Source organism: Macaca fascicularis, chromosome 11 (assembly GCF_037993035.2).
Source record: "Macaca fascicularis isolate 582-1 chromosome 11, T2T-MFA8v1.1".
Lineage (NCBI taxonomy): Eukaryota > Metazoa > Chordata > Mammalia > Primates > Cercopithecidae > Macaca > Macaca fascicularis.
In genome coordinates, this window is record NC_088385.1 from 99,830,733 (window position 1) to 99,858,650 (window position 27,918).

General features: G+C 36.9%; 1 protein-coding gene across 3 annotated transcripts in view; it reads right to left on the minus strand.

Moving 5' to 3' along the window:
- Positions 1-27,918, minus strand: part of EEA1 (early endosome antigen 1) — a 169,619-nt gene that overhangs the window by 38,384 nt on the left and 103,317 nt on the right. For all 3 annotated transcript variants that reach the window (XM_074007513.1, XM_005571853.4, XM_045365692.2), the window contains 6 exons: positions 27,386-27,724; positions 23,173-23,322; positions 15,224-15,343; positions 8,154-8,357; positions 5,081-5,281; positions 1,065-1,178 (listed from right to left, as the gene is read on the minus strand). In XM_074007513.1, coding sequence (XP_073863614.1) covers positions 1,065-1,178; positions 5,081-5,281; positions 8,154-8,357; positions 15,224-15,343; positions 23,173-23,322; positions 27,386-27,724 — 1,128 coding nt within the window. The remainder of the gene's footprint in view (positions 1-1,064; positions 1,179-5,080; positions 5,282-8,153; positions 8,358-15,223; positions 15,344-23,172; positions 23,323-27,385; positions 27,725-27,918) is intronic.

The window sequence follows — 27,918 nt, forward strand, 5'->3', positions numbered from 1 at the left end:
ACAGCAAACATTCCATTCAAATGGGTTTTCGGTAAAGAGTAAATATAGAAAACCGTTTTGTTCTGTTTTTTAACTTGATATACTTCTGTATTGTTTTTTTAAAAATGGACCAATAAAGCCGGGTGCGGTGGCTCACCCCTATAATACCAGCACTTCAGGAGGCCAAGGTGGGTGGATCACCTGAGGTCGGAGTTCGAGACCAGCCTGACCAACACGGTGAAACTCTGTCTCTACTAAAAATACAAAATTAGTCAGGCACAGTGGCACATGCCTGTAATCCCAGCTACTTGGGAGGCTGAGGCAGGAGAATTGCTTGAATCCGGGAGGTGGAGGTTGCAGTGAGCCAAGATTACAGCATTGCACTCCAGCCTGGGCAGCAAGAGCAAAACTCCATCTCAAAAGAAAAGAAAAAAACCAGAAAGACCAATCACTAATATTACTCTCTGAATAGCAAGTAAAATTTAAAAACTTCTACCAGTAAAAGCTAAGAAAAATCTACCAGCAACATTCACCTTGACCCTGAAGTAGGATGCTTCTATTCTACCAGAGTACTGCTTCTGTATTCCCTCCAGCTCCTTACTTCCTCCTATTCCCAAGAAACGAGTAACTCTTATAACTGAGGTAGAATATATAGTGTTCCTTTTCCCACTTCCAAGTGGCAAGTACATTTGGGTCATGGTCCAGTCTACCTACTAAAAGCAAATGTGGAGGTCTGCCCCTTCCAACCACCAACACTTGAAGGGATGAGGCAACAATTCAAAAGTTAGGAGTAAATAGTACTGCTCTACACCAAGGTCTAGGCTAGGGGAGAAGGACAGTATCAGGAAACCAACCACAGCTGCACACTAGTAGAGCTTTATCAAAAACAAAGCTGTTATTTTTATCTCCATCTATGTGACCCTCACCTTTACTACTCAACCGGTTCTGAACTCATGGAGAAATTAAGGGGGATAAGCAAGTCTATCACAAGATTATACAAAACTGGGTATCGTCTTTACATGTTTGCAATTTATCTACCAAAGCACTAGGTGATAGAGAGTATGAAATTGCATCTGTTTCCCTACCTGCTGTTTATCTTGTAATGCATTTTGAGCTGTGTCCAAATGATTCTGAAGATCAGCTCTTTGGGCAGTTTTTGCTGCTTCTGCTGATAGCAACAGTTCGGTTTTGGCTTTAATCTGTAACAAAATTTATAAATTATTTAATTTATATTTAGTTCTTGATTTCCTCTTGCTTGAATGCACACTGCTTTTGTGACTAAAGAAACTATTTAAAAATTAAGTCATTCACAGAAACAAATGGATTTATATATTGAAAAATATGCATGTGAAAAATTCCCAAAATAGGAATGACAGGGGAGAAGCCTCCTAAATAATGCTGGATAAACAATAAAAAGATATCCTTATATGATTCCAAAACACTTCAGTATTCCTTTGCTAAGAAACAAAAGGTACACTTTTTTTCCAGGAAAACGCCACTGTGTTTTTCAGAAGTGAATATCTGAAAGTCTACCACTATTATGATAAAGTAAATAACCACGCCCCCAAAAATGATGACTCCAAAGATAATCAAGAATTACAGAATTTAAGGACTCAGCCAGACAACTGGCACTTTGTAAAATTCAGTATTCCCTGATAATTTCTCACTTAAAGGGTTTTATTTCTGATGCTCAGTCAAAATATTAAACATTAAAAATTAAAGGCTGCCGATAAAATCAAACAAGCAAAAAGATCTATCTTGTTATCAAAAGTAACACTTTTAAGTGTTGAATACCTTTAGTACAACTCACCTCAAATACGAAAAACAAAAAATAGGCTAGGTGCGGTAGCTCACATCTGTAATCCCAGCACTTTGGGAGGCCAAGGCAGGCAGATCGCTAGGTCAAGTGATCGAGAACATCCTGGCCAACATGGTGAAACCCCGTCGCTGCTAAAAATACAAAAATTAGCTGGGCATGGTGGCACGCACCTGTAGTCCCAGCTACTCGGGAGGCTGAGGCAGGAGAATCGCTTTCACCTGGGAGGTGGAGGTTGCAGTAAGCTGAGATCACGCCACTGCACTCCAGCCTGGCGACAGAGCAAGACTCTGTCTCAGAAATAAAAAAAGAAAGAAAAGCAAAAAATAAAATATATATGTAAAAACATATATTTAAAATTAACATATTTTGAGAAAAGAGTAAAAATTGGGGGAGCATTCTTTTAGCTGGTTGATGAGAGGATCAATGAACATAAGAAATCCAAGATTTACACTGTATGGATAATTACAAGCTGAAGGAAAAATTCAAATTTTTTCTCAATATCGAAATAATTTTCACGGAAATAATAGTTACATCAAGGTGTATACATCTACATTGATTTAAAGGTGAAAACTAAAGAAATCTTCCCTTTAAACAATACATAGTAAATCTATACTGATGAATATATAGCATGGACTACAAATATATTTTTGCAGAAGTCAGCTTTATTTACATATGGCATTTCATCTATCTGAGGAACCAAAAATTCATGAAATATTTTAACATATGATAATCACTCATGATCTTTTTTATATAGCATGCTTCAACTAATGGAATATATGTATATTCCAAAAGTTATGTAGCATACAAAGAAATTTTGGGGGAAATTAAATAATTGCTCCACTGGTTTGCCTTATTTTAGAAAGGCTTCTGTTGGGGGGAGGGAAATGTGGCTATTCATATAGCCAGCCCCTCTCTTTGCCCTTTTTACAGGCAATGACTAAGTACCAATTACTACAAGGCTACGATTGTTGCAACTTTTGCATTAAAGCCCTTAAAACAGTAAAAGCAGTGAAGTGCCCTCATACATGTGCTTAATAATAATGTACCTTGATGCTATCCTGATCATGCACACAAGGAAGTACTGTGGAACTAGGGATCAAAAGGTGTATTATAGAACTTAAAACTGAGAAACAGCTTAAAAGCCTCATTTGTATAGTTAAAGGGACACTCCAGAAAAAAACATTACCTTAACAGTTAAGCTACAGCTGGCTACAGCTAATACCCTTTGGCTAAGCACTTTCGGTTGACATTCTTTTATTAATAATAATATCACTTAAAGCACTAGGTTTTTCTCAGAGTCCTAATTCTCAAAAGAAAAGTAAGGCCATACATCCTACTTTATGAACTAACCCTAGTTCATAAAGAAGTTAAAGTAGTTTTGAAAAAAGCCTCAAAAACTTAAAAAATATCTACAGGTAACATTTTTCAGAGTAATGGCAAAGAAGAAGTTACTGTCAAGGTGATAATGGGAGCAATGATAGTAACAAAAAAAATGGGCTGATCTCATTGTTGGAATTAGTTCTGAAATGAATAGCAGTGGAAGGGCAATCTTTTGTAAAGGAAAGGACCCTGCAACACAGAAAGAATCACAGACTGTCCTAATACATTAGTACATTCACATTGTCACTAGACTCCCATTCCCTCCCCATTCCCCTCCCCCTTACATTGGACATCCACATAACAGGCTATCATATACATCTAGCAAATAATTTTTTAAAAAAGAAAGAAATGTATATTTTCCAAGTTCTAGTAAGTATGCCAGTCATATTATTTCATTATATTCCTTATTTCCAGTGGAATCATTATCTTAAAGTAAAATCAAGCCTTGAACTATTTCTATAAATTTCTATTCTATATCACAGAACAAGAAATCAATAGTAAGAATGGAGAAAAAATTATGTCTTACTGCTCACGCCATGATTGACTCATTGAGGAAGACTGCTATATAGACTTCTGAAAGAATATGGCACCACGTAGGGGAATTTTTTTTTTTTTTTTTTTTGTTATACTTTAAGCTCTAGGGTACATGTGCATAATGTGCAGGTTTGTTACATATGTATACTTGTGCCATGTTGGTGTGCTGCACCCATCAACTCGTCAGCACCCATCAACTCCTCATTTACATCAGGTATAACTCCCAATGCAATCCCTCTCCCCTCCCCCCTCCCCATAATAGGCTCCGGTGTGTGATGTTCCCCTTCCCCAGGCCAAGTGATCTCATTGTTCAGTTCCCACCTATGAGTGAGAACATATGGTGTTTGGTTTTCTGTTCTTGCAATAGTTTGCTGAGAATGATGGTTTCCAGCTGCATCCATGTCCCTACAAAGGACACAAACTCATCCTTTTTGATGGCTGCATAGTATTCCATGGTGTATATGTGCCACATTTTCTTAATCCAGTCTGTCACTGATGGACATTTGGGTTGATTCCAAGTCTTTGCTATTGTGAATAGTGCCACAGTGAACATACGTCTGCATGTGTCTTTATAGCAGCATGATTTATAATCCTTTGGGTATATACCCGTAATGGGATGGCTGGGTCATACGGTACTTCTAGTTCTAGATCCTTGAGGAATCGCCATGCTGTTTTCCGAAATGGTTGAACTAGTTTACAATCCTATCAACAGTGTAAAAGTGTTCCTATTTCTCCACATCCTCTCCAGCACCTGTTGTTTCCTGACTTTTTAATGATTGCCATTCTAACTGGTGTGAGATGGTATCTCATTGTGGTTTTGATTTGCATTTCTCTGATGGCCAGTGATGACGAGCATTTTTTCATGTGTCTGTTGGTGGAATTTCTTTTTTTTAATCAGAAGTCAGACTTATAAAGGAAGATTTAAAAAATCAAAGTAAAAAAATATTTAACATAGAAATCTAATGGTATAATACCAAACTAATTTGAATATCAAACACAATAATGGCATGATCAAAACAGGGAAAATCTAAAAGATTTAGTGATTTCACCAAGTGTAGCTTGAGGAGAGAGAGAGCACACCCGAAAGCAAGAGCCAGAGAGAAAGAGAGAGAGAGGGAGGGGAGAGAGGAAGAGTGAGAAGACGACGGAAGGGAGGAGGGAGAGAAAGACAGAGACGGGGAAGCGGATGAGAGAGGATGAGAGAGTCAAACAGGAAAGTTCAACTAATTGTCTAGATATAGCCTTTATCTAATTCCTATTTCAAATTTTTTTCAATTAATATGCAAGGCAAAAAGAGATAAAAACAGAATTTAAAACATTTGATGGTCTAAAACTGGTGCTTTATACAAACATTAAATTTAATATTACCTGTATGTCAAGCTGGGAGACCTTCTCCTTGCTTTCATTTAATTGACTATTTAATTCATTGACACTGGTTTCTAGAGAAAGGACACGGTCTTGTGCAGCTCTAAGATGTGCCTTCTGCTCTTGTACCTGGTCGTGCAAATTCTCCTGGGCTTGTTTATGGCTTTCTGACTGATTCTTCAGCTTCTCTGTTAGTTGAGTTACCTGTTATACAAGTAAGATTAATCATGAAGTTCACAAATGATATAACAAAAATTCAGAAACCTAAATTTAAGAGCCATGAGAATATTAAACTGCTTTATGATAGTTTATCTCAAATTTTTTCAAGTAAAATTATTCACTTTTCCAAAATATGTCAACATAGTATCTCAAATACCAAGAAATAACATTAAATTCAAAGACTGATATTCCTTTTAAAATAATCTTTATTGAGCTGTAAGTTATATAAAATTCATTCAACTGAAGTTGTACAATTTGAGATTTGATGAATGCATACACTCATTTAACTAGCCATCACCACAATCAAGATAAAGAACATTTCCATTATTCCAGAATGTTTCCTCATGCCCTTCTGCAGTCATTCCTCCCATCCCATCTCTAACTCCAGCCAATCACTGATTTGGTTAAGTAACAAGATTTCTTTATATGTCTGGGCATTTCTGAATTGTCAGATACACGTATTGCAAATGTTTTCTCCCATTCTGTGTTATGGCTTTTATTTTCATAATGATATCTTTTGAAGAGCATACTTTTTTAAATTTAGATGAAATCCAAGTCATTTGACATTTCTTTGATGTACCTTGCTTTGAGTTCACCAAGTTTTTTGACCATGTTTTTAATCAAAAATTACATTTTTTTCATTTGCATCCATTGAAATACAGAAAAAAATCTAAAAAATTAAAATTTTTTCAGCCTTTGTTTCTATTTTCCTCCTCCCCACCCTTCTGTGACATTAATTGTAATTATGCTAGCTTACATAATACTATTCCATGGGTCACTGTTTTTCCCCAACCTTTTTTCCTTCTGTACTTCATTGAGAACAGTTTCAATTGCCTTGTCTTTTATGTTCACTGATACTGTTTTCTACTTGCTTAATCTATTAAGTACACCCAATAAAATTTTCATTTCATGTATTTTTGTTTTATCTCTAAAAGTTCAATTTTTTTTTTTTTTTTTTTTAAGAGACAGGGTCTCACTCCATCACCCAGGCTGGAGTGCAATAGCACAGTGATAACTCACTCCCGGGCTCAAGTGATCCTTTCACTTCGGCCTCTAGAGTAGCTGGGATTACAGGCACAAGTTACTGCACCCAGCCATTTCCACGTCTGTCTCCATCATTATAGTTTTTTGTTTCTATCCATAAGCATATTTGAAGAGCTGTTTTAAAGTACTTGTCTGGTGACTCTATCATCTCTTACTTCAGGGTCTGTTTCCACTGAATAATTTCTCTCCTGGTCATGGCTCACATTGTTTCTGTTTCTTCACATGTGTAGTAATCTTTCACTATTTATTGTGACCACTCTCGATTCTGTTGTCTTCTTTCAAAGAATGTTTTGTCCCAGCACGTATTTAATATATTTGTGGTTCTACTGGATCCTTTTAAGGTATTTTTTACACTTTGTAAGGTCAGGTGTATGGCAGCTTTTACTCTAGGGCTAGTTTAGCCTTACTCCTCTCCTAAGGTATGACCTCTCTGATATGTCTACTGAATACTCCAAGTGTTCAGCCACACCTTTCTTCTGATTGGCTGGAACCTGAACATCTCCCAGTCCTGTGTAAGCACTAGTAATTTTTCAGCCTATAGCTCCTTGATAGTATTCATTGTCTGGCCTCATAGAATCCCACTTTACAAGTACAAAACTTGGCATTCAACAAAGCCTCAAGTGGATTCCTAAGCAGATTACTGAAGCTTTTTCTCTGTACTGCTCTTTCCTTTCTGGTATCCTACCCTACAAATTCAATCTGCCTTAACCTCCCTGAACTTCAGTCTCTCAATTTAATTTAATATCTCACATAGACCACTGGGCTTTCCTTAGGTTCCCCCAGGCTGTGCCACAGTCTGGAAAATGTCTCTGGATCAAAAGTTAGCGTGGTCAAAGAGTTCATATCACTTGTTTCTCTTCTCTCAGGGATCACAGTCCTGCACTGCCTATTGCCCAATGTCTGAAAACAGTGGTTTTGTACATTTTTTCCACTTTTCTTGGTGTTTATGGTAGAAGAGCTAAATAGGTATTAACTATGCCAATATGGCCAGAAACAGATTTATTTTAATTTATTCTTTAAAATGAATGCATGGCTTCCTGACCATATTTATATGATAAGCAACACCAAGTTGTATACAACCAAAAACTAACCTAAAGAATTCTTCAAAACTAACTTTGAAATGTGGAGGGAAATCTGTTATATTCTAATTCTAAATTTAGAAAAGTGATATGGCCTTCTGACACTTTGTTTCAAATATTTTCTCGTTTAGATAATAACTCTCTTATTACACAATTCTTCCAAAAAAGCAACTGCAAATTCTTTTTTGTTTGAAAATGTATTTATCTAAATTTTATAAACTTTTCTTAAACTACATTTTAATGTTGAAACATTAAGGCAACTTATCAAAATTATTATTGGCTATACATGATGCAAAGACATATACTTCATCAAAATATGTTACTATTAAGTCTGTATATTAATACACAGTAAAAACTAACACTTGATTAAGATCTTCAATTTATGAATACATTTCATTATTCTTTTTTTTAAACATCACAAAATGCCATTAGGCAAGTATGCACTATTAATATTTCTGTTTTTCCAGTGAGCTAACAATGTAAAATAGTTTATTCATAGTCACACTAACTTACATCCAGGGACATGAACAGAGAAATTTTCCTTTGTCAAATCATGTTTCACTATAATAGTAATCTGCCTCTTAAGGTACATGAGATGCTATTTGTCAAAAAATATATAACATTTAAAATGTGCTAAAAAGAGCAAGAATGAAGAATCATTTAAATAAAGCACTTAGTAAGACTTAGAGAGACAAAAGTAAATTTTAGAAATATAATATATTTTACAAGCTTACTTGCTCCTGCAGTGTATGGTTTTTTTCTTGTAACTGGTTAAGAACAGCAGTCTCTCCTTCACCAGCCTGAATTTTTGCATAAAGATCTTCTCTTTCCTTTTCTAGTAATGAAATATTTTCTTTACTCTTCTGTAATAAAGCTTCAAGGTTCTGGATCTTTTGGTCCTTATCGCCAATTTGACGTAGAACTTGTTCCAAATCATTCTGTAAAGAATTGAAAACTACTACTTTAAGAATAGAGAACTTAAAAAGTTATTCCTCAAACATAAAATGACTAACAATAAATTATATCACTCAAATTCTCAGTCTTACATTTTCTTAAAACTATTACATTTTAACATGGTAAATTTAGTTAAGTACTTAGAACTATATATTTAATAATATAAATCTGTATCATTATAAGCTAGAATTTAACAAAAAACTCTCGACCACATTTTTTTCTAACACTCTAATATGACCTCCTGCTACTACTCTTTTTCTGACCCTAATTTCAGACACATGAGACTCAATCTCACACTAGGCACACTCCCACCTCGAAGCCTTAGTGTACTAACTATTCCTTTTGCCTGGAACTCTTCCCCCACACAGTCATATAGTTTACTCCCCGTTCAAATGTTTGCTCAAACATCACCTTCTTAATTAGGACTATTCTGACCATTCCATTTAAAATTTCAGCCTTTCCCAATATTCCCTATCTTGGTTATCATTTTCTTTCCATAGTGCTTACTTTCCAACACACTAAATAATTTGCTTATTTGTCATGCTGATCTGCCTCACTCCAACCACCCTCTATTAAAAATGTATACTCTAAAAAGGATTTTTGTGTCTTAGTCATTGATATATCCAAGATATTTGACACATATATTCTAAAAAGTCGCTGAATGAATAGAAAAATAAATTATTACACTCTAAATCACATATACATGCAGGCTCACTTCAATACACTAAAAGAACTTTTCTATCGATACAGCAAGGGATCCCTCTTCTTTTACTTTCACACCACTCTGCTGACACAGACCCAGCAACCATGTGGTACTCTCATGATTTGTACCAATATTAAAATATTTGAGATCAGTCACTTTCAAGCATACTTCTCATCCTTCTAAGTTTTGGTCAAATGACAAAAGGCAACCAAACCTCTCTGCCTCTCAGTCTCTGTTCCTGCCACCGATAGATAAATCCTCTCTCTACATTCCACTAATCTGGAATCAGAATTCCAGGCCTAAGCTTCTTTCCATAAAAGTCACTCTGAGGGAGGGGAACATCACACACCGGGGCCTGTTGGGGGTTGCGGGGCAAGGAGAGGGAGAACATTAGAGCAAATACCTAATGCATGTGGAGCTTAAAACCTAGATGACGGGTTGATGGATGCTGAAAACCACCATGGCACATGTGTAACTATGTAACAAACCTGCTCATTCTGCACAAGTATCCCAGAGCTTATAGTGTATATATAAATATCTATATCTAGAGATAGAGATAGAGATAGTAGATATAGATATATCTACTATAGAAAGATATAGTAGATATAGATATTTAAACATACACTTTAAGCTCTGGGATACTTGTGCAGAATGAGCAGGTTTGTTACATAGTAGATATAGACATATCTACTGCAGATAGATATAGTAGATACAGATATTTATATATACACTTTAAGCTCTGGGATACTTGTGCAGAATGAGCGGGTTTGTTACATAGTAGATATATATCTGCATATTTAGATATAGATATCTAGATATAGATATAGATGTATAGATAGAGATATATAGTCACTCTGTTTCCAAGTCTTAACTGAAATTTGATTCTCCCTTTACAGATGCCAATTCTCCCTCACCCCTCACCCTGCTCTGGTCAGTAATGTCTATTCCACTGGGCAAGCAGAGGAGGGTGACCTTTTCCTGGTGTTTCACTGCCATTACTCTCTCCCTCATGTGAAAGCTTCATGTTGCTCTGGGGAGTATGTCATTTACTTATTCTACTCTCTACTTTTTGTTGCTATCATCTATAAATCCCTACCTCATTCACTGAAGACTTGAGACCTGATTTAGTCTTTCTCTCAATCCCAATTTCTGCCAATTTCCTGGGAAATACAAAATACATAGATAATTAAGAGCATAGCCTCAACATTCATATCATCTTAATTCCTGGACCTTTACTCATTCCACATTTCACACACTCATATAGGATTTGTAACCACCTGAAATTCTTCCAGCTAGAAATTTCTAACTATCCTACTCTATGACCACAACTTACTGCCTTCCAATTTAATGACCTAATTTCTGTTATTCAATGTCAGAGACGTCAATTTCCTTCTAATATATTCAGCATATGCCTAGATTTTCTTCGTGAACTTCCCATATAGATATGAACTAACCTTAACTATTCTTTCAACCACATTGTCCATTTCCTTCCACCCAAAAATTTCCAAGAGCCACTCCCAAAAAAGCCCAATTCTCCATTCCTATACTTCTAAGCACTATTGGAGTAAAATCACAAGGTTCCATAGATTGGTGCTACTACAAATTTCTGGTTCTGGTTTCAACTTCCATTACAGTATATATTCAGAATTATCTTGTCAAGCTTTTTATTTGAATGAGGTCCTCACCCTCAAATATTCCCCTCAATAACTACTTAAAAGATTCCATATTATCTCTACATTCTCAATCTCTGCTTGCCTGATATTCAGCTATTACTATCTCCAACTTTATCAAGAAACATGAGATTTTCAGGAATGATCAATCTTGATTTTCAAAAAAAAATTTTATATAAAATAATATGTGTATATATAATTATATACACATACAATTAATTAGAACTATGTTTAATAATATAAATCTATATTATTATAAACTAGAATTTAACAAGAAACCTTCAATTAACCACATTCTTTTTCCAATGCTCTAAACTCATCTCCTACTACTCTTCTTCTGATCCATGAGACATATATAGATATACATATAACAATATATACATATATTTATATATATAGATATATGGAGCTATGTATATATGCCCCACTCCATATTTACCTCCTTTCCTCAAGCTTCAGTGGATGAGTTTAATTTCACCCTCCCCCAGCGTATCAGTAACATCGTAAGCTTCTTAACAATACCTTATTCCCTCAGCCGCTTCTCCCCCAATATCCTTAATAACTCCCTCCCTATGAATCCCTTTGTCCTAGACTATAGACATGTCCAGGTCTCTCTTATTCTCAAAAACACTCCCCAGGACACATCCCCCTCCAGTTTCTGCTCAGTCTTTAAACAATTTACATCGACATTTCAAAAATAATTTATATTTACATTCCTAATTTCCTCATCTCTCATTTACTCATTAATCGACAATCAGATTTTCACCTCTATTACTTTACTGAAATTATGTTTAGCAACATTATCAATTTACTTAATTGCTTAATCTAATTGGTATTTTTCATTTATCATACTGAGCATCGCCACCACACAAACCCACATTTGAAGGTGCTGATTACCCCTAACTTTCGAACCTTCCTATTCCTTTGGCTTCCCCTCTGCAGGTTCTTAATTACTCTGACCATTCTCACTCTTCCTGGGGCTGCTCTTCTTCTAACTAGTCATCCCTTAAGGGCTGGTGTTTCTCAGAAGTCTTATGTTACCAATTATCTACTTTTCTCACTATACTCTCTCTTCTGGCTGATCACATCTACTCTAATAATTCCATTTACTTCATATATTCTGATGTCTCTCTCGGTTAACATATATAACACAATTCCCTCCTCCAAGCTTTAAATATTAAATATATTGCACTGGTGCCTCAAGACACGTCCTAAACTGAACACATCGCATTGCCTTATGAGATGGCCATTTGTATCACATTCACTAACACAGCTGATGACACCTCCATTTACCATGCACCCAACGCTACCAACCTGGAAGTCACACCCCTTCTCCCTCATCCCTTTTATCTACTAAGTCAACCAGTGCTGTTCATTTATTTTTACCTTATAAGTATTTCCCACATTTGTCCCTATGACTTCAACAACTGCTTGAACTAAGACCAGTATTATTTTTCATCTGAACTGCTGCATATATTAGTCTTTTAATTCATTTCATTCCAGAATATTCCCACCCAAATCCATCTTGCACACATCAACAAGAATAATGTATTTAAAAAGCAAATCTGACTATGGCAATTCTTTCTTAAGACCTTCAATACCTTTCCATCTTCAAAATCTTTCCATCTTGAAATACAAATGTCACATGAGACCTTCTATAAACTTACCCATATCTAATGCTCTGATTTCTTAAGTAATCTCTAACTTACACTTCAAGGTACAGCAAAACCTAAGAGCTTAGTTCACACTAGTTTCAGTATCCTTCATCCTTGTAAATTCTATCTGGAATAAACTTCTCACTACCACCATCTCTGCATCCCAGAAATATCTACTCATCCTTTGTGCTTAGATTGTCACTTTTAAAAAGTTTTCCACAGCTGCTCTTTTCCAGACTCTGTTTGGGTTAGGTAACTATTCTCTATGCTACCGTAGTAATTTTATATACATATACACACCTAGAACTAGACTCATTACATCTCTTTTGTTAGTTGTGAGGACTTTTCATGTTTCCGTAATGAGGGACTTTGCCTGGCCCGTCTTTCATCCTTTCTGTATTCCTCCCCAGGGAATAAGAATTTAAACTTATTGGACAGTGCAGAATAAGGAACAAATAACCATGTTCAACTGAGTCTCTGCTGTTCCCTCAGTCTGACAGACAACCTGTCTGCAAAAAGGTGAAAGGCTGCCATTTCTAGCTTTGTGGTTAAACTAATAAAGTTAATTCTGGGTGCAGTATAAGAAAGCCCACTTCGCTGCTGACTTATACCAAATTCTTCACACTTGCTTTACGATTGCCATTTCTTCCTTGACCTTTACAATAAAGCTCCTAGAGTTATCTATATTCACTCTATCAAACTTTTTTCTTTCCATTCTCTCTTGAACCCTCCCCAATCAGGTTTTTGTCTCACTTCTTTATGCAAATCACCCTAATCAAGGTCATCGATGACCTCCATATTGCCAAATCCAGTAGGATTCTCCATCTTCATTTTGTCTGGTCTCCATCCTTCTAAATACTCAGGATAAAATCCTTGGAGTCATCCTTAAGTTCTCTCTGAATACTCTACAATAAATCAGTCAGCTTTACCTTTAAAGCAAAACTAGAATCTGACTTCTCACTACCACTCTAATCCAAGCTACATCATTTCTTACCTGGATTATTGTAGTAGCCTTTTAGCTAATTTCTATGCTTCTACTTATGTACCTGTACAGTCTACTCTCAATACATCAGCCAGAATAATTCTGTGAAATCATAAGTCAAATCGTATCACTGCTTTGCTCAGAACCCTCCAATGGTTTCTTATCTTAACTCAAAGTAAAATAAAGTCCTTAAAATTACCTATGAGGCACTAGAGGTTCTGATATCCTGTGAGCTCTATGACCTGCCCTTTTTAACTCTTCTAACACTCTCCCACTCCAGCCCTGACTTCCCGTTATTCTTGAGACATGCTCCTGCCTCTGCACCATTTAACGTACTAATGTTCTTCTCTCTGAATCACAGGCTTCTCCTTCCTTAAGGTCTTTTATCTTTTCAAAGAGGCCTAACACCGCAGTCCCAACTTTGGTCACCCCAAAACACTTCCAACTCCCCATCCCTCCTTCCTTCATCTTTATAGCACTTATCACCATTTAACATGCTATATATTTTGCCTATTTACCTTGGTTATCGTTGCCTCTCTCACTAAGCTCCATGAGAGCAGACATTTTTGTCTGTTTTGTTCACTGCTAAGTTCACAAAATCAGTTCCTTGGCTGAGAGTAGAGGTTAATAAATGTTTTTTGACTAACTAAATAAAAGAACAAATAAATGAATCCAGTATTTTGATCTCTATTCATCTGACTCCCAGGCCACTCTCCAAGCTCAGAAGAAAAGGGCATATTATTTATTGCCTCCCTCAAACTACAATATTGTTTCTACATACATGTCATTAGATTGCCATCTCCTAGAGGGCAAGCACTCTGTCTATTCACAGTGCTGAGCACAGTGAAACGCCAGGCACGGTGGATCACGTCTGTAATCCCAGCACTTTGGGAGGCAGAGGCGGGCGGATCACGAGGTCAGGAGATCGAGACCATCCTGGTGAAACCCCGTCTCCACTAAAAACACAAAAAATTAGCAGGGTGCAGTGGCGGGCGCCTGCAGTCCCAGCTACTCGGGAGGCTGAGGCAGGAGAACGGTGTGAACCTGGGTGGCGGAGCTTGCAGTGAGCAGAGATAGCGCCACTGCACTCCAGCTCCAGCCTGGGCGAAACAGTGAGACTTGGCCTCAAAAAAAAAAAAAAAATAATAATAATAATTAAAACATATCAAAGTCAAATTAATTTCAATATTTGGACAATCTCCCCTTACCATAACAAAATGAAAACTTCTTTCAGTATTCTAAGCTACGCTGCAGACTTTGTATAAATTTAACCCAAACAATTATATTTTCTACACCTACAATTCCAATGTTCAGATGATGGTTATAAAGCAGGAAAAGAAATGACCAACAAATACTAAATTCTACTGAAGGAAATACAAAATATTCTTCCTTACTGGGCTAACGATGCCAGAAAATTTTATTCGAACATTTTTGATTTTCCAAATATTGTATTTTAATCAATAAGAAACAATAATGAATAAATTATTTATAAGTAATTTAAATAAATTTATTTAACTAAACACATTTAATAGATAAATCCAATAAATTTAATTAAATTAATATATAAAATGTAATAAATACATAATAAATCTGTTTATAATTAATATTTTACACTAAGTTGGAAAAACGTTTCAACATAGTAATCAAAAGAAAAAGAATTTTCTGATTATCCAGACTTCAAAATTATCAAAATCCCTCACAATCAAGTATTTTGTATTTTCTAGTTTTACCACAACAAAAGGATAATGATTTGGATTAATTAATTTTATTTTTTCTCTTATATTCTATGTAATGGTAATTAATTTTTGTTTACAAGGCTAATAACGCAACTAATGTTTACCTGAGCTTCTCGAAGTTTTGCCGTGGTGCTTTGCTGAAGAGCCTGTTGTTCTTGATGCTGTTGCTTTGTTTTATCTAATTGATGCTGCAATTCTGTAGAATTTGTAACTTTTTCCTTCAACTTAAAAAAACGCAGATTGTCAATTGAGAACTTAAAGGCATAATGCTATCATTCATAAGTATCTGGCATTACTTCAATTCTGAAGTCTGAACAGAACAATAAATTCAGGTAATATATAAGATAAACTTTAACAGTGGCACCTTGGCTGGGCACAGTGGCTTACACCTGTAATCCCAACACTTTGGGAGGACAAGGCGGGTGGATTACAAGGTCAGGAGTTCAAAACCAGCCTGGCCAATATGGTGAAACCCCATCTCTACTAAAAAAAGAAAAAAAAACTACAAAAATTAGCCGGGTGTGGTGGCAGGCACCTGTAGTCCCAGCTACTCGGGAGGCTGAGGCAGGAGAATCACTTGAACCCGAGAGGCAGAGGTCACAGTGAGCCGAGATTGAACCACTGCACTCCAGCCTGGACGACAGAAAGAGACTGTCTCAGAAAAACAAAAAAAGGGGGGGCGGAGCAAGATGGCCGAATAGGAGCAGCTCCAGTCTCCAACTCCCAGCGCGAGCAACACAGAAGACCGGTGATTTCTGCATTTTCAACTGAGGTACTGGGTTCATCTCACTGGGGAGTGCCGGACGATCGGAGCTGGTCAGCTGCTGCAGCCCGACCAGCGAGAGCTGAAGCAGGGCGAGGCATTGCCTCACCTGGGAAGCGCAAGGGGGAAGGGAGTCCCTTTTCCTAGCCAGGGGAACTGAGACACACAACACCTGGAAAATCGGGTAACTCCCACCCCAATACTGCGCTTTAAGCAAACAGGCACACCAGGAGATCATATCCCACACCTGGCCGGGAGGGTCCCACACCCACGGAGCCTCCCTCATTGCTAGCACAGCAGTCTGTGATCTACCGGCAAGGCAGCAGCGAGGCTGGGGGAGGGGCGCCCGCCATTGCTGAGGCTTAAGTAGGTAAACAAAGCTGCTGGGAAGCTCGAACTGGGTGGAGCTCACAGCAGCTCAAGGAAACCTGCCTGTCTCTGTAGACTCCACCTCTGGGGACAGGGCACAGTAAACTAAGACACACAGACACCTCTGCACAGACGCAAACGACTCTGTCTGACAGCTTTGAAGAGAGCAGTGGATCTCCCAACACGGAGATTGAGATCTGAGAAGGGACAGACTCCCTGCTCAAGTGGGTCCCTGACCCCTGAGTAGCCTAACTGGGAGACATCCCCCACTAGGGGCAGTCTGACACCCCACACCTCACAGGGAGGAGTACACCCCTGAGAGGAAGCTTCCAAAGCAAGAATCAGGCAGGTACACTCGCTGTTCAGAAATATTCTATCTTCTGCAGCCTCTGCTGCTGATACCCAGGCAAACAGGGTCCGGAGTGGACCTCAAGCAATCTCCAACAGACCTACAGCTGAGGGTCCTGACTGTTAGAAGGAAAACTATCAAACAGGAAGGACACCTACACCAAAACCCCATCAGTACATCACCATCATCAAAGACCAGAGGCAGATAAAACCACAAAGATGGGGAAAAAGCAGGGCAGAAAAGCTGGAAATTCAAAAAGTAAGAGCGCATCTCCCCCGGCAAAGGAGCGCAGCTCATCGCCAGCAACGGATCAAAGCTGGACGGAGAATGACTTTGACGAGATGAGAGAAGAAGGCTTCAGTCCATCAAATTTCTCAGAGCTAAAGGAGGAATTACGTACCCAGCGCAAAGAAACTAAAAATCTTGAAAAAAAAGTGGAAGAATTGATGGCTAGAGTAATTAATGCAGAGAAGGTCATAAACGAAATGAAAGAGATGAAAACCATGACACGAGAAATACGTGACAAATGCACAAGCTTCAGTAACCGACTCGATCAACTGGAAGAAAGAGTATCAGCGATTGAGGATCAAATGAATGAAATGAAGCGAGAAGAGAAACCAAAAGAAAAAAGAAGAAAAAGAAACGAACAAAGCCTGCAAGAAGTATGGGATTATGTAAAAAGACCAAATCTACGTCTGATTGGGGTGCCTGAAAGTGAGGGGGAAAATGGAACCAAGTTGGAAAACACTCTTCAGGATATCATCCAGGAGAACTTCCCCAACCTAGTAGGGCAGGCCAACATTCAAATCCAGGAAATACAGAGAACGCCACAAAGATACTCCTCGAGAAGAGCAACTCCAAGACACATAATTGCCAGATTCACCAAAGTTGAAATGAAGGAAAAAATCTTAAGGGCAGCCAGAGAGAAAGGTCGGGTTACCCACAAAGGGAAGCCCATCAGACTAACAGCAGATCTTTCAGCAGAAACTCTCCAAGCCAGAAGAGAGTGGGGGCCAATATTCAACATTCTTAAAGAAAAGAATTTTAAACCCAGAATTTCATATCCAGCCAAACTAAGTTTCATAAGTGAAGGAGAAATAAAATCCTTTACAGATAAGCAAATGCTTAGAGATTTTGTCACCACTAGGCCTGCCTTACAAGAGATCCTGAAGGAAGCACTAAACATGGAAAGAAACAACCGGTACCAGCCATTGCAAAAACATGCCAAAATGTAAAGACCATTGAGGCTAGGAAGAAACTGCATCAACTAATGAGCAAAATAACCAGTTAATATCATAATGGCAGGATCAAGTTCACACATAACAATATTAACCTTAAATGTAAATGGACTAAATGCTCCAATTAAAAGACACAGACTGGCAAACTGGATAAAGAGTCAAGACCCATCAGTCTGCTGTATTCAGGAGACCCATCTCACACGCAGAGACATACATAGGCTCAAAATAAAGGGATGGAGGAAGATTTACCAAGCAAATGGAGAACAAAAAAAAGCAGGGGTTGCAATACTAGTCTCTGATAAAACAGACTTTAAACCATCAAAGATCAAAAGAGACAAAGAAGGCCATTACATAATGGTAAAGGGATCAATTCAACAGGAAGAGCTAACTATCCTAAATATATATGCACCCAATACAGGAGCACCCAGATTCATAAAGCAAGTCCTTAGAGACTTACAAAGAGACTTAGACTCCCATACAATAATAATGGGAGACTTCAACACTCCACTGTCAACATTAGACAGATCAACGAGACAGAAAGTTAACAAGGATATCCAGGAATTGAACTCATCTCTGCAGCAAGCAGACCTAATAGACATCTATAGAACTCTCCACCCCAAATCAACAGAATATACATTCTTCTCAGCACCACATCATACTTACTCCAAAATTGACCACGTAATTGGAAGTAAAGCACTCCTCAGCAAATGTACAAGAACAGAAATTATAACAAACTGTCTCTCAGACCACAGTGCAATCAAACTACAACTCAGGACTAAGAAACTCACTCAAAACCGCTCAACTACATGGAAACTGAACAACCTGCTCCTGAATGACTACTGGGTACATAACGAAATGAAGGCAGAAATAAAGATGTTCTTTGAAACCAATGAGAACAAAGATACAACATACCAGAATCTCTGGGACACATTTAAAGCAGTGTGTAGAGGGAAATTTATAGCACTAAATGCCCACAAGAGAAAGCAGGAAAGACGTAAAATTGACACTCTAACATCGCAATTAAAAGAACTAGAGAAGCAAGAGCAAACACATTCGAAAGCTAGCAGAAGGCAAGAAATAACTAAGATCAGAGCAGAACTGAAGGAGATAGAGACACAAAAAACCCTCCAAAAAATCAATGAATCCAGGAGTTGGTTTTTTGAAAAGATCAACAAAATTGACAGACCACTAGCCAGACTAATAAAGAAGAAAAGAGAGAAGAATCAAATCGACGCAATTAAAAATGATCAAGGGGATATCACCACCGACCCCACAGAAATACAAACTACCATCAGAGAATACTATAAACACCTCTACGCAAATAAACTGGAAAATCTAGAAGAAATGGATAATTTCCTGGACACTTACACTCTTCCAAGACTAAACCAGGAAGAAGTTGAATCCCTGAATAGACCAATAGCAGGCTCTGAAATTGAGGCAACAATTAATAGCCTACCAACCAAAAAAAGTCCAGGACCAGATGGATTCACAGCTGAATTCTACCAGAGGTACAAAGAGGAGTTGGTACCATTCCTTCTGAAACTATTCCAATCAATAGAAAAAGAGGGAATCCTCCCTAACTCATTTTATGAGGCCAACATCATCCTGATACCAAAGCCTGGCAGAGACACAACAAAAAAAGAGAATTTTAGACCAATATCCCTGATGAACATCGATGCAAAAATCCTCAATAAAATACTGGCAAACCGGATTCAGCAACACATCAAAAAGCTTATCCACCATGATCAAGTGGGCTTCATCCCTGGGATGCAAGGCTGGTTCAACATTCGCAAATCAATAAACATAATCCAGCATATAAACAGAACCAAAGACAAGAACCACATGATCATCTCAATTGATGCAGAAAAGGCTTTTGACAAAATTCAACAGCCCTTCATGCTAAAAACGCTCAATAAATTCGGTATTGATGGAACGTACCTCAAAATAATAAGAGGTATTTATGACAAACCCACAGCCAATATCATAGTGAATGGGCAAAAACTGGAAAAATTCCCTTTGAAAACTGGCACAAGACAGGGATGCCCTCTCTCACCACTCCTATTCAACATAGTGTTGGAAGTTCTGGCTAGGGCAATCAGGCAAGAGAAAGAAATCAAGGGTATTCAGTTAGGAAAAGAAGAAGTCAAACTGTCCCTGTTTGCAGATGACATGATTGTATATTTAGAAAACCCCATTGTCTCAGCCCAAAATCTCCTTAAGCTGATAAGCAACTTCAGCAAAGTCTCAGGATACAAAATTAATGTGCAAAAATCACAAGCATTCTTATACACCAGTAACAGACAAACAGAGAGCCAAATCAGGAATGAACTTCCATTCACAATTGCTTCAAAGAGAATAAAATACCTAGGAATCCAACTTACAAGGGATGTAAAGGACCTCTTCAAGGAGAACTACAAACCACTGCTCAGTGAAATCAAAGAGGACACAAACAAATGGAAGAACATACCATGCTCATGGATAGGAAGAATCAATATTGTGAAAATGGCCATACTGCCCAAGGTAATTTATAGATTCAATGCCATCCCCATCAAGCTACCAATGAGTTTCTTCACAGAATTGGAAAAAACTGCTTTAAAGTTCATATGGAACCAAAAAAGAGCCCGCATCTCCAAGACAATCCTAAGTCAAAAGAACAAAGCTGGAGGCATCACGCTACCTGACTTCAAACTATACTACAAGGCTACAGTAACCAAAACAGCATGGTACTGGTACCAAAACAGAGATATAGACCAATGGAACAGAACAGAGTCCTCAGAAATAATACCACACATCTACAGCCATTTGATCTTTGACAAACCTGAGAGAAACAAGAAATGGGGAAAGGATTCCCTATTTAATAAATGGTGCTGGGAAAATTGGCTAGCCATAAGTAGAAAGCTGAAACTGGATCCTTTCCTTACTCCTTATACGAAAATTAATTCAAGATGGATTAGAGACTTAAATGTTAGACCTAATACCATAAAAATCCTAGAGGAAAACCTAGGTAGTACCATTCAGGACATAGGCATGGGCAAAGATTTCATGTCTAAAACACCAAAAGCAATGGCAGCAAAAGCCAAAATTGACAAATGGGATCTCATTAAACTAAAGAGCTTCTGCACAGCAAAAGACACTACCATCAGAGTGAACAGGCAACCTACAGAATGGGAGAAAATTTTTGCAATCTACTCATCTGACAAAGGGCTAATATCCAGAACCTACAAAGAACTCAAACAAATTTACAAGAAAAAAACAAACAACCCCATCAAAAAGTGGGCAAAGGACATGAACAGACATTTCTCAAAAGAAGACATTCATACAGCCAACAGACACATGAAAAAATGCTCATCATCACTGGCCATCAGAGAAATGCAAATCAAAACCACAATGAGATACCATCTCACACCAGTTAGAATGGCGATCATTAAAAAGTCAGGAAACAACAGGTGCTGGAGAGGATGTGGAGAAATAGGAACACTTTTACACTGTTGGTGGGATTGTAAACTAGTTCAACCATTATGGAAAACAGTATGGCGATTCCTCAAGGATCTAGAACTAGATGTACCATATGACCCAGCCATCCCATTACTGGGTATATACCCAAAGGATTATAAATTATGCTGCTATAAAGACACATGCACACGTATGTTTATTGCAGCACTATTCACAATAGCAAAGACTTGGAATCAACCCAAATGTCCATCAGTGACAGATTGGATTAAGAAAATGTGGCACATATACACCATGGAATACTATGCAGCCATAAAAAAGGATGAGTTTGAGTCCTTTGTAGGGACTTGGATGCAGCTGGAATCCATCATTCTTAGCAAACTATCACAAGAACAGAAAACCAAACACCGCATGTTCTCACTCATAGGTGGGAACTGAACAATGAGATCACTTGGACTCAGGAAGGGGAACATCACACACCGGGGCCTATCATGGGGAGGGGGGAGGGGGGAGGGGGGAGGGATTGCATTGGGAGTTATACCTGATGTAAATGACGAGTTGATGGGTGCAGCACAGCAACATGGCACAAGTATACATATGTAACAAACCTGCACGTTATGCACATGTACCCTACAACTTAAAGTATAATAATAATAAATAAATTAAAAAAAAAAAAAAAAAAAAAAAAAAAAAAAGGACTGAAAAAAGAAAAACAAAAAAAAAAGCAGTACCTCATTACTTATAGAATCTTAATCTCATGTTAAAGAAACTATTTTCTATAAATAGGCTTATCCTAAAAGAACTTTCTCCAGGCTGGCATTTAGTTTATTAATTTTTTTGTAAACTAGTATGATCAAGGAATTACATATAAATTTGTAACAATAATTTAAACCACATATCAGTATTTCTTTTATTTTTTTTTCTTAATAGTCGTAATTATCACTTATTGGAAAAGAATACGATCATTTACCACATCTAAGATTTTAGGTCTAGAAGAAAATCTATTGCTGAAGCTGCAGATTTTATTGTAGAATATGTGTTTAATTCCGGCCAGGCATGGTGGCTCACACCCGTAATCTCAGCACCTTGGGAGGCTGAGGCAGGCAAATCACTTGAGGTCAGGAGTTCAAGACCAGCCTGGTCAACATGGTAAAACTCCATCTCTACCAAAAAATACAAATATTAGCCAGGCGTAGTGGCGCACATCTGTAGTCCCTACTGGGGAGACTGAGGCGGGATAATTGCTTGAACCCAAGAGGCGGATGTTGCAGTGAGCCGAGATTGTGCCACTACACTCCAGCCAGGGTGACAGAGTTGAGACCCTGTCTCAAAAACAAATAAAATTAAATTAAAAATTAAAAACTTAAAACTAAAAAATAATGTGTTTAATTGCAATAAAGATGTAATTTAGTAACTTTTACTTTATATTACAGGCATCATTTATAGCAACTGCAAGTCTAATGAGGGACAGCATTCAAATACATGCTTAATTTTTAAAAGCAAAAATCCTTAAGTGGAAACTCAAAGTTTATATATACCAACTACATGTCATTAATGAATTTACCAACAATTCATAGTTTACTGTTTCATTAGGAAGTAGTCCTTCCTGAGTAGGAAGACTCTAGCAGCCTGATGGGTTCGCCCCCAGTATTTTTCCTGCCTAAAGCTGAAAGAGTAAGTTTTCTTTGTGCATTTTTGTTGAGAACTTTAGGAAATACAATTACAACAAAATGACTTAATGTAGTTAATAAGCAGGATGTTGCTACTGGAGAGTAATAAATTTGCACTTTACTTAAAGTCCAATTAAAGCTCTGACAATTAACAGATTGATGAATCATAATCATGTTAAAGATACCTCAAGCCTATCAATAAATGCTAGCTTACCTGCTCTTCTAACCGAGAAAGTTTGAGTTGTAAATCAGCCACTTGTTGTTCTTTATCCATCAACTTTTCACTTGAAAGCTGTCTTTGTTCCTTTAGCCTACCATGAGCTTCCCCTAGTTGGCGCTCTGTCTCCAGAAGTTTGCTATGTAACTTTAAAAAAAGAAAAAAAATGTATGTACATATGTATAAACACACACACACGACCACCTACTTTCCAAACAATGTTTTACCTTTCACCAAAATAAGTACAATATCTTAATTTTCATGATACTTTGGGGAAACCTAAGATTTTATATAGTAATTTTAACTGCAACTGAATTTTAATCATATATTATAATGAATCACATACAATTATGGTTAAACATCACAATTTTTGTTTTTGTGTTATGTTACTGCTCTCTTAAAACAAATGCAGGCTCTTGTTCGGAGATAAGTGTTGGAATTTTCAGAAACTTAAAAGAATAAAATACAACTTAAAAATTAAGACACTTAGTACACACTCAGATCTATTCTACAGTATTGTTTAAAATTCCACAGTGATTCTTGTTGGTTTTCCATAGCCAAGAACTACTACAGTTAACGTTTTATATTTGGGTATTGGATACTGCCCAGTGCATTCCCAAGTCCTCACATTGGCACATAATTTCTAAATAAAATAGAGGAAATGATCATATATATATATAGTGACCTTCATTCATTAACTTTACAAATGCCACCCAATTAAAACTAAGGCAGTTAAGAACCATCATGAGTAGTCCACCCCAGTTATACATACTCTATCCTAACAGGAAATCAGTGTCCCTTCCTGCCTCTTACAACACTTTCCTGCCACTAGTTTGCTCTCACTAATCCCTCTGGCTGGAAGACACATCTGCTTTCAAACTGCCACCTGTCAAAACCTATCTGATATTCCCAATTCCAAGTACCACCTCTCCCTAATACAAAGATTTCCTGATCACATAATTGGATAAAAAATTACAACAGCTGAAGTACTACAGGGGGGAACAGAAGAAAGAAACTCTTCCAATTACCCATAATATATGGAATCCTTTTATTATAATTCTCATAATCTTTAGTATGATCTATAGTACTTGCCTTATCCTCCCCTAAGATTTACATAATTATTAAAAGTAGGTACTGTTTCTTATTCATTTCTGTATCCCCTAGTAAATGAGGCATGTGTCTTTTAGCAAGCATAAATGCTGCCAGGCACAGTGGCTTATGCCTGTAATCCCAGCTACTCAGGAGGCTGAGGCAGGAGAATGGCTTGAATCCGGGAAGCGGAGGTTGCAGTGAGCTGAAATCTTGCCACTGCACTCCAGCAGAGACAAAGCGAGATTCCATCTCAAAAAAGAAAAAGAAAAAGGAAAAAAGAAAGCAAAAATGCTAAATTTGTTTATCTGAACTAAAACTCAAATATGTAAGTTAGTTTAAGTTATTCATTGATATCGCCATGGCTCAGTTTCCTTCCATTATGAATGCTTACATTTATTCATTCATTCACTCACTAAAACATAAGCAGATTAACAATCAAAATGCTGAGTGGACACGGTGGCTCACACTTGTAATCCTAGCACTTTGGGAGGCTGAGGAAGGTGGATTGCCTGAGCTCAGGAGTTCGAGACCAGCCTGGGCAATGTGGTGAAACCCCGTATCTACTAAAACACAAAAAATCAGTTGGGTGTGGTAGCATATGCCTGAAGTCCCAGCTACTCAGGAGGCTGAGGCATGAGAACTGCTTGGACCCGGAAGATGGAGGCTGTAATGAGCCGAGATCATGCCACTGCACTCCAGCTTGGGTGACAAAGTGAAACTCTGTCTTCAAAAAAAAACAAACAAAACAACAACAACAAAAAAAACCAAGTAAAATGCCAGGTAGTAAAAATAAAAAATGAATAAGACATGGTCTTTGCACCCAAAGAGTTCAGAGTCTAGTAAAGAAAGACATAAATTATGATAAACTATATTATGGTATAAGTAAAATATTAAAGATATGTACATGCTTAAGCTATCTTGAGTGTGGGGAAGCAGTGGCATGTTTAGAAAGGATTTCTAGGGAGAGTGCTGGGAGGGGGGCGAGTGAGGGTTGAAAAATTACCTGTTGGGTACAATGGTTACTATATGGGCAATGGGTACACTAACAGTCCAGACTTCACCATTACATAATATATACATGCAAGAAATCTGCACTTGTACCCTCTAAATGTATTTCTTAAATTTTTTCAAATCTTTAACTTCTATTTTAGGTTCAGGGGTACATGTGCAGGTTTGTTATATAGGTAAATTACATGTCACAGAGGTTTGGTGTACAGGTTATTTCATTACCTAGGTAATAAACACAGTACCCAATAGGTAGTTTTTCGGTCCTCACCCTCCTCCCACCTTCCACCCTCAAGCAGGCCTGGCCATCTGTTGTTCCCTTCTTTGTGTCCATATGTACTTAATATTTAGCTTCCACTTTTAAGAGAGAACATGTGGTATTTGATTTTCTGTTCCTATATTAGTTCACTTAGGACAATGGCCTCCAACTCCATCCATGTTGCTATAAAGAACATGATCTTGTTCTTTAAAAAAAAAATTATAAAAAGTGACAAGTGAAGTAAATAGTATCTATCAAGGTGAAGAAGAATGAAAAGAATATTTCAGGTCAAGAAGGCAGACTGAATGATACAACAAAAGCAAGACACAGCACAACATATAGGAAAAAACTAAAGACACTTCCGTATTCTTGCAGTGAAGAATAAGGAAAAGAAGGGTAAATTGCTGAGGAGGAAGGCCAACAAGACCACTATGGATACTGCATGTTACAACAAGAGACCTCAACTTAATCCATTAGGTCATAAAGAGTTATTAATGGGCTTAAAGCATGGTTGGAACATGGTAAGATTTGCCTTTAATATAGATTACTCTGATGCCTATATAAAGGATCAGTTTGTCAGGGGCAAGTAGGAAGGCAGATCAGTTTGCAGTTGTTAGAGTGGTTTAAGAGTGAAACAAGGAGGACAGGGCTAGCAGAAACAGGGAAGGAGAACACATGTTACAGAAATATTTTTAACTCTTCTGATTCACTGTATCATGGAACTCACAGTCCAAACTCAAAAATTAGTATTAGCATATGTGAAGTGCTTACTCTAATTTCTGAAATATAACTGAAGCTCATTAAATTACTAACATAATCATTATTATTATTATTACTAAAGGATAGAAAGCCATGAAAATTATTAATTATAGTAAAATAAAGTATCACTGTCATTTTAGAAAAACAGCTGAACATTATCAAAAAAGTAGCTGAAGACTTGAATATCCCCCAATTTCCATTTTCAACCAATTTTCAATGTTACCTAACGCAATAATTAGAACACAGGCAAAAAATTAAGTTAATGGCAAAGTCAAAACTTGTATTAAACTTCATCTGATAGCCACTATATTATTAACCTATACAAAATACTTTGTGCCTTTAAGCTAGACTAACCTATACAAAATACTTTTGTATAGGTAAATAATATAGTTCAAAATATAAGCCATATAGGTAAATAATATATGAATTATATATATCAATATATGACATGAATATCATATGATATATTGTATATATATACACTATATAAATATATATTTATATTCATAAATATATAATATATATTATATTCATAAATATACAATATATATTATATATTCTATATATATGTAATTCATGTATTATTTACCTATAGAAAATAGCTGCAGCATTAGGGCTGATTTACTTTCTATGAAATATCTAATTTTTATTTATTTTCAAAAAAAATTTTCCCTAAAACACATGATTTTAAAAAAATAATCTGTATGCTGCTTGTTTTATAATAATGATGCTTTTAAAATTTTGTAACAAAAAAATTTCAAATGAAAGAATGGTCAACAATTTAAATTAATTATAATAGCTAAAACCTTGTGAGTACCTACATGCCCCAGGTACCATCCTAAGCAATTTATAATATCAATTCATAAACAATTCCCCACAAAGCTGTAAAATGGATATTATAATTTTTTTTCTTAAGGGAAACGGAAATTAAAAGAAATGAGATCTGACAACACTACAGGATATAAAAGTTAAGAGTTAATCTTTTAAAATGACAATATTTTTTCAACATGAACTATATTATGATCAAATAACCATCAAGAACATGAAGAAGAAACCAGAGGGAGAATTACAATAAATAAAATTAACAGCTCTTACTTGATTAATTTCACTTTGGAGTTGTAACCCATGCTGCTCTTTTTCTTCTCTCTGTTGTTGTAGCTGCTTAAACTCCGCCTTTAGATGTTGGTACTTGGTCTCTACCTCAGATAATTCTTCTTTGAGCTTTTGAGTAGCTTCTCCTTTTTCACTTAGTTCTGCATGTATTCTATGCAGTGAGGTTTCAGATACAGACAATCTTGACTGAAGCTGCTGACAATCTAGGTCTTTTTGATGAAGGGTTGCCTGAATATTCTTTTTACTCACAGATTCTTCATTATGTTTCTCCTCTAACTTAGTATAGTCTTGTTCTTTTTTCAGCAAGTTCTCTGTCAAGGTCTAAAATATAAATTTAACAATTTATTTCCTTTTCTAATATTTTAAATTACTCCAATTATTCGAACAATCTTTGGAGCAGTACTGTCTCCTAGTATACATTTTAGTCAATATTAAAATATAAAACAGTGACAATGTTCTAGTCAAGAATTAAATCATTACATACTAATTCGTGATTTCAGTATTGGTCCACTTGA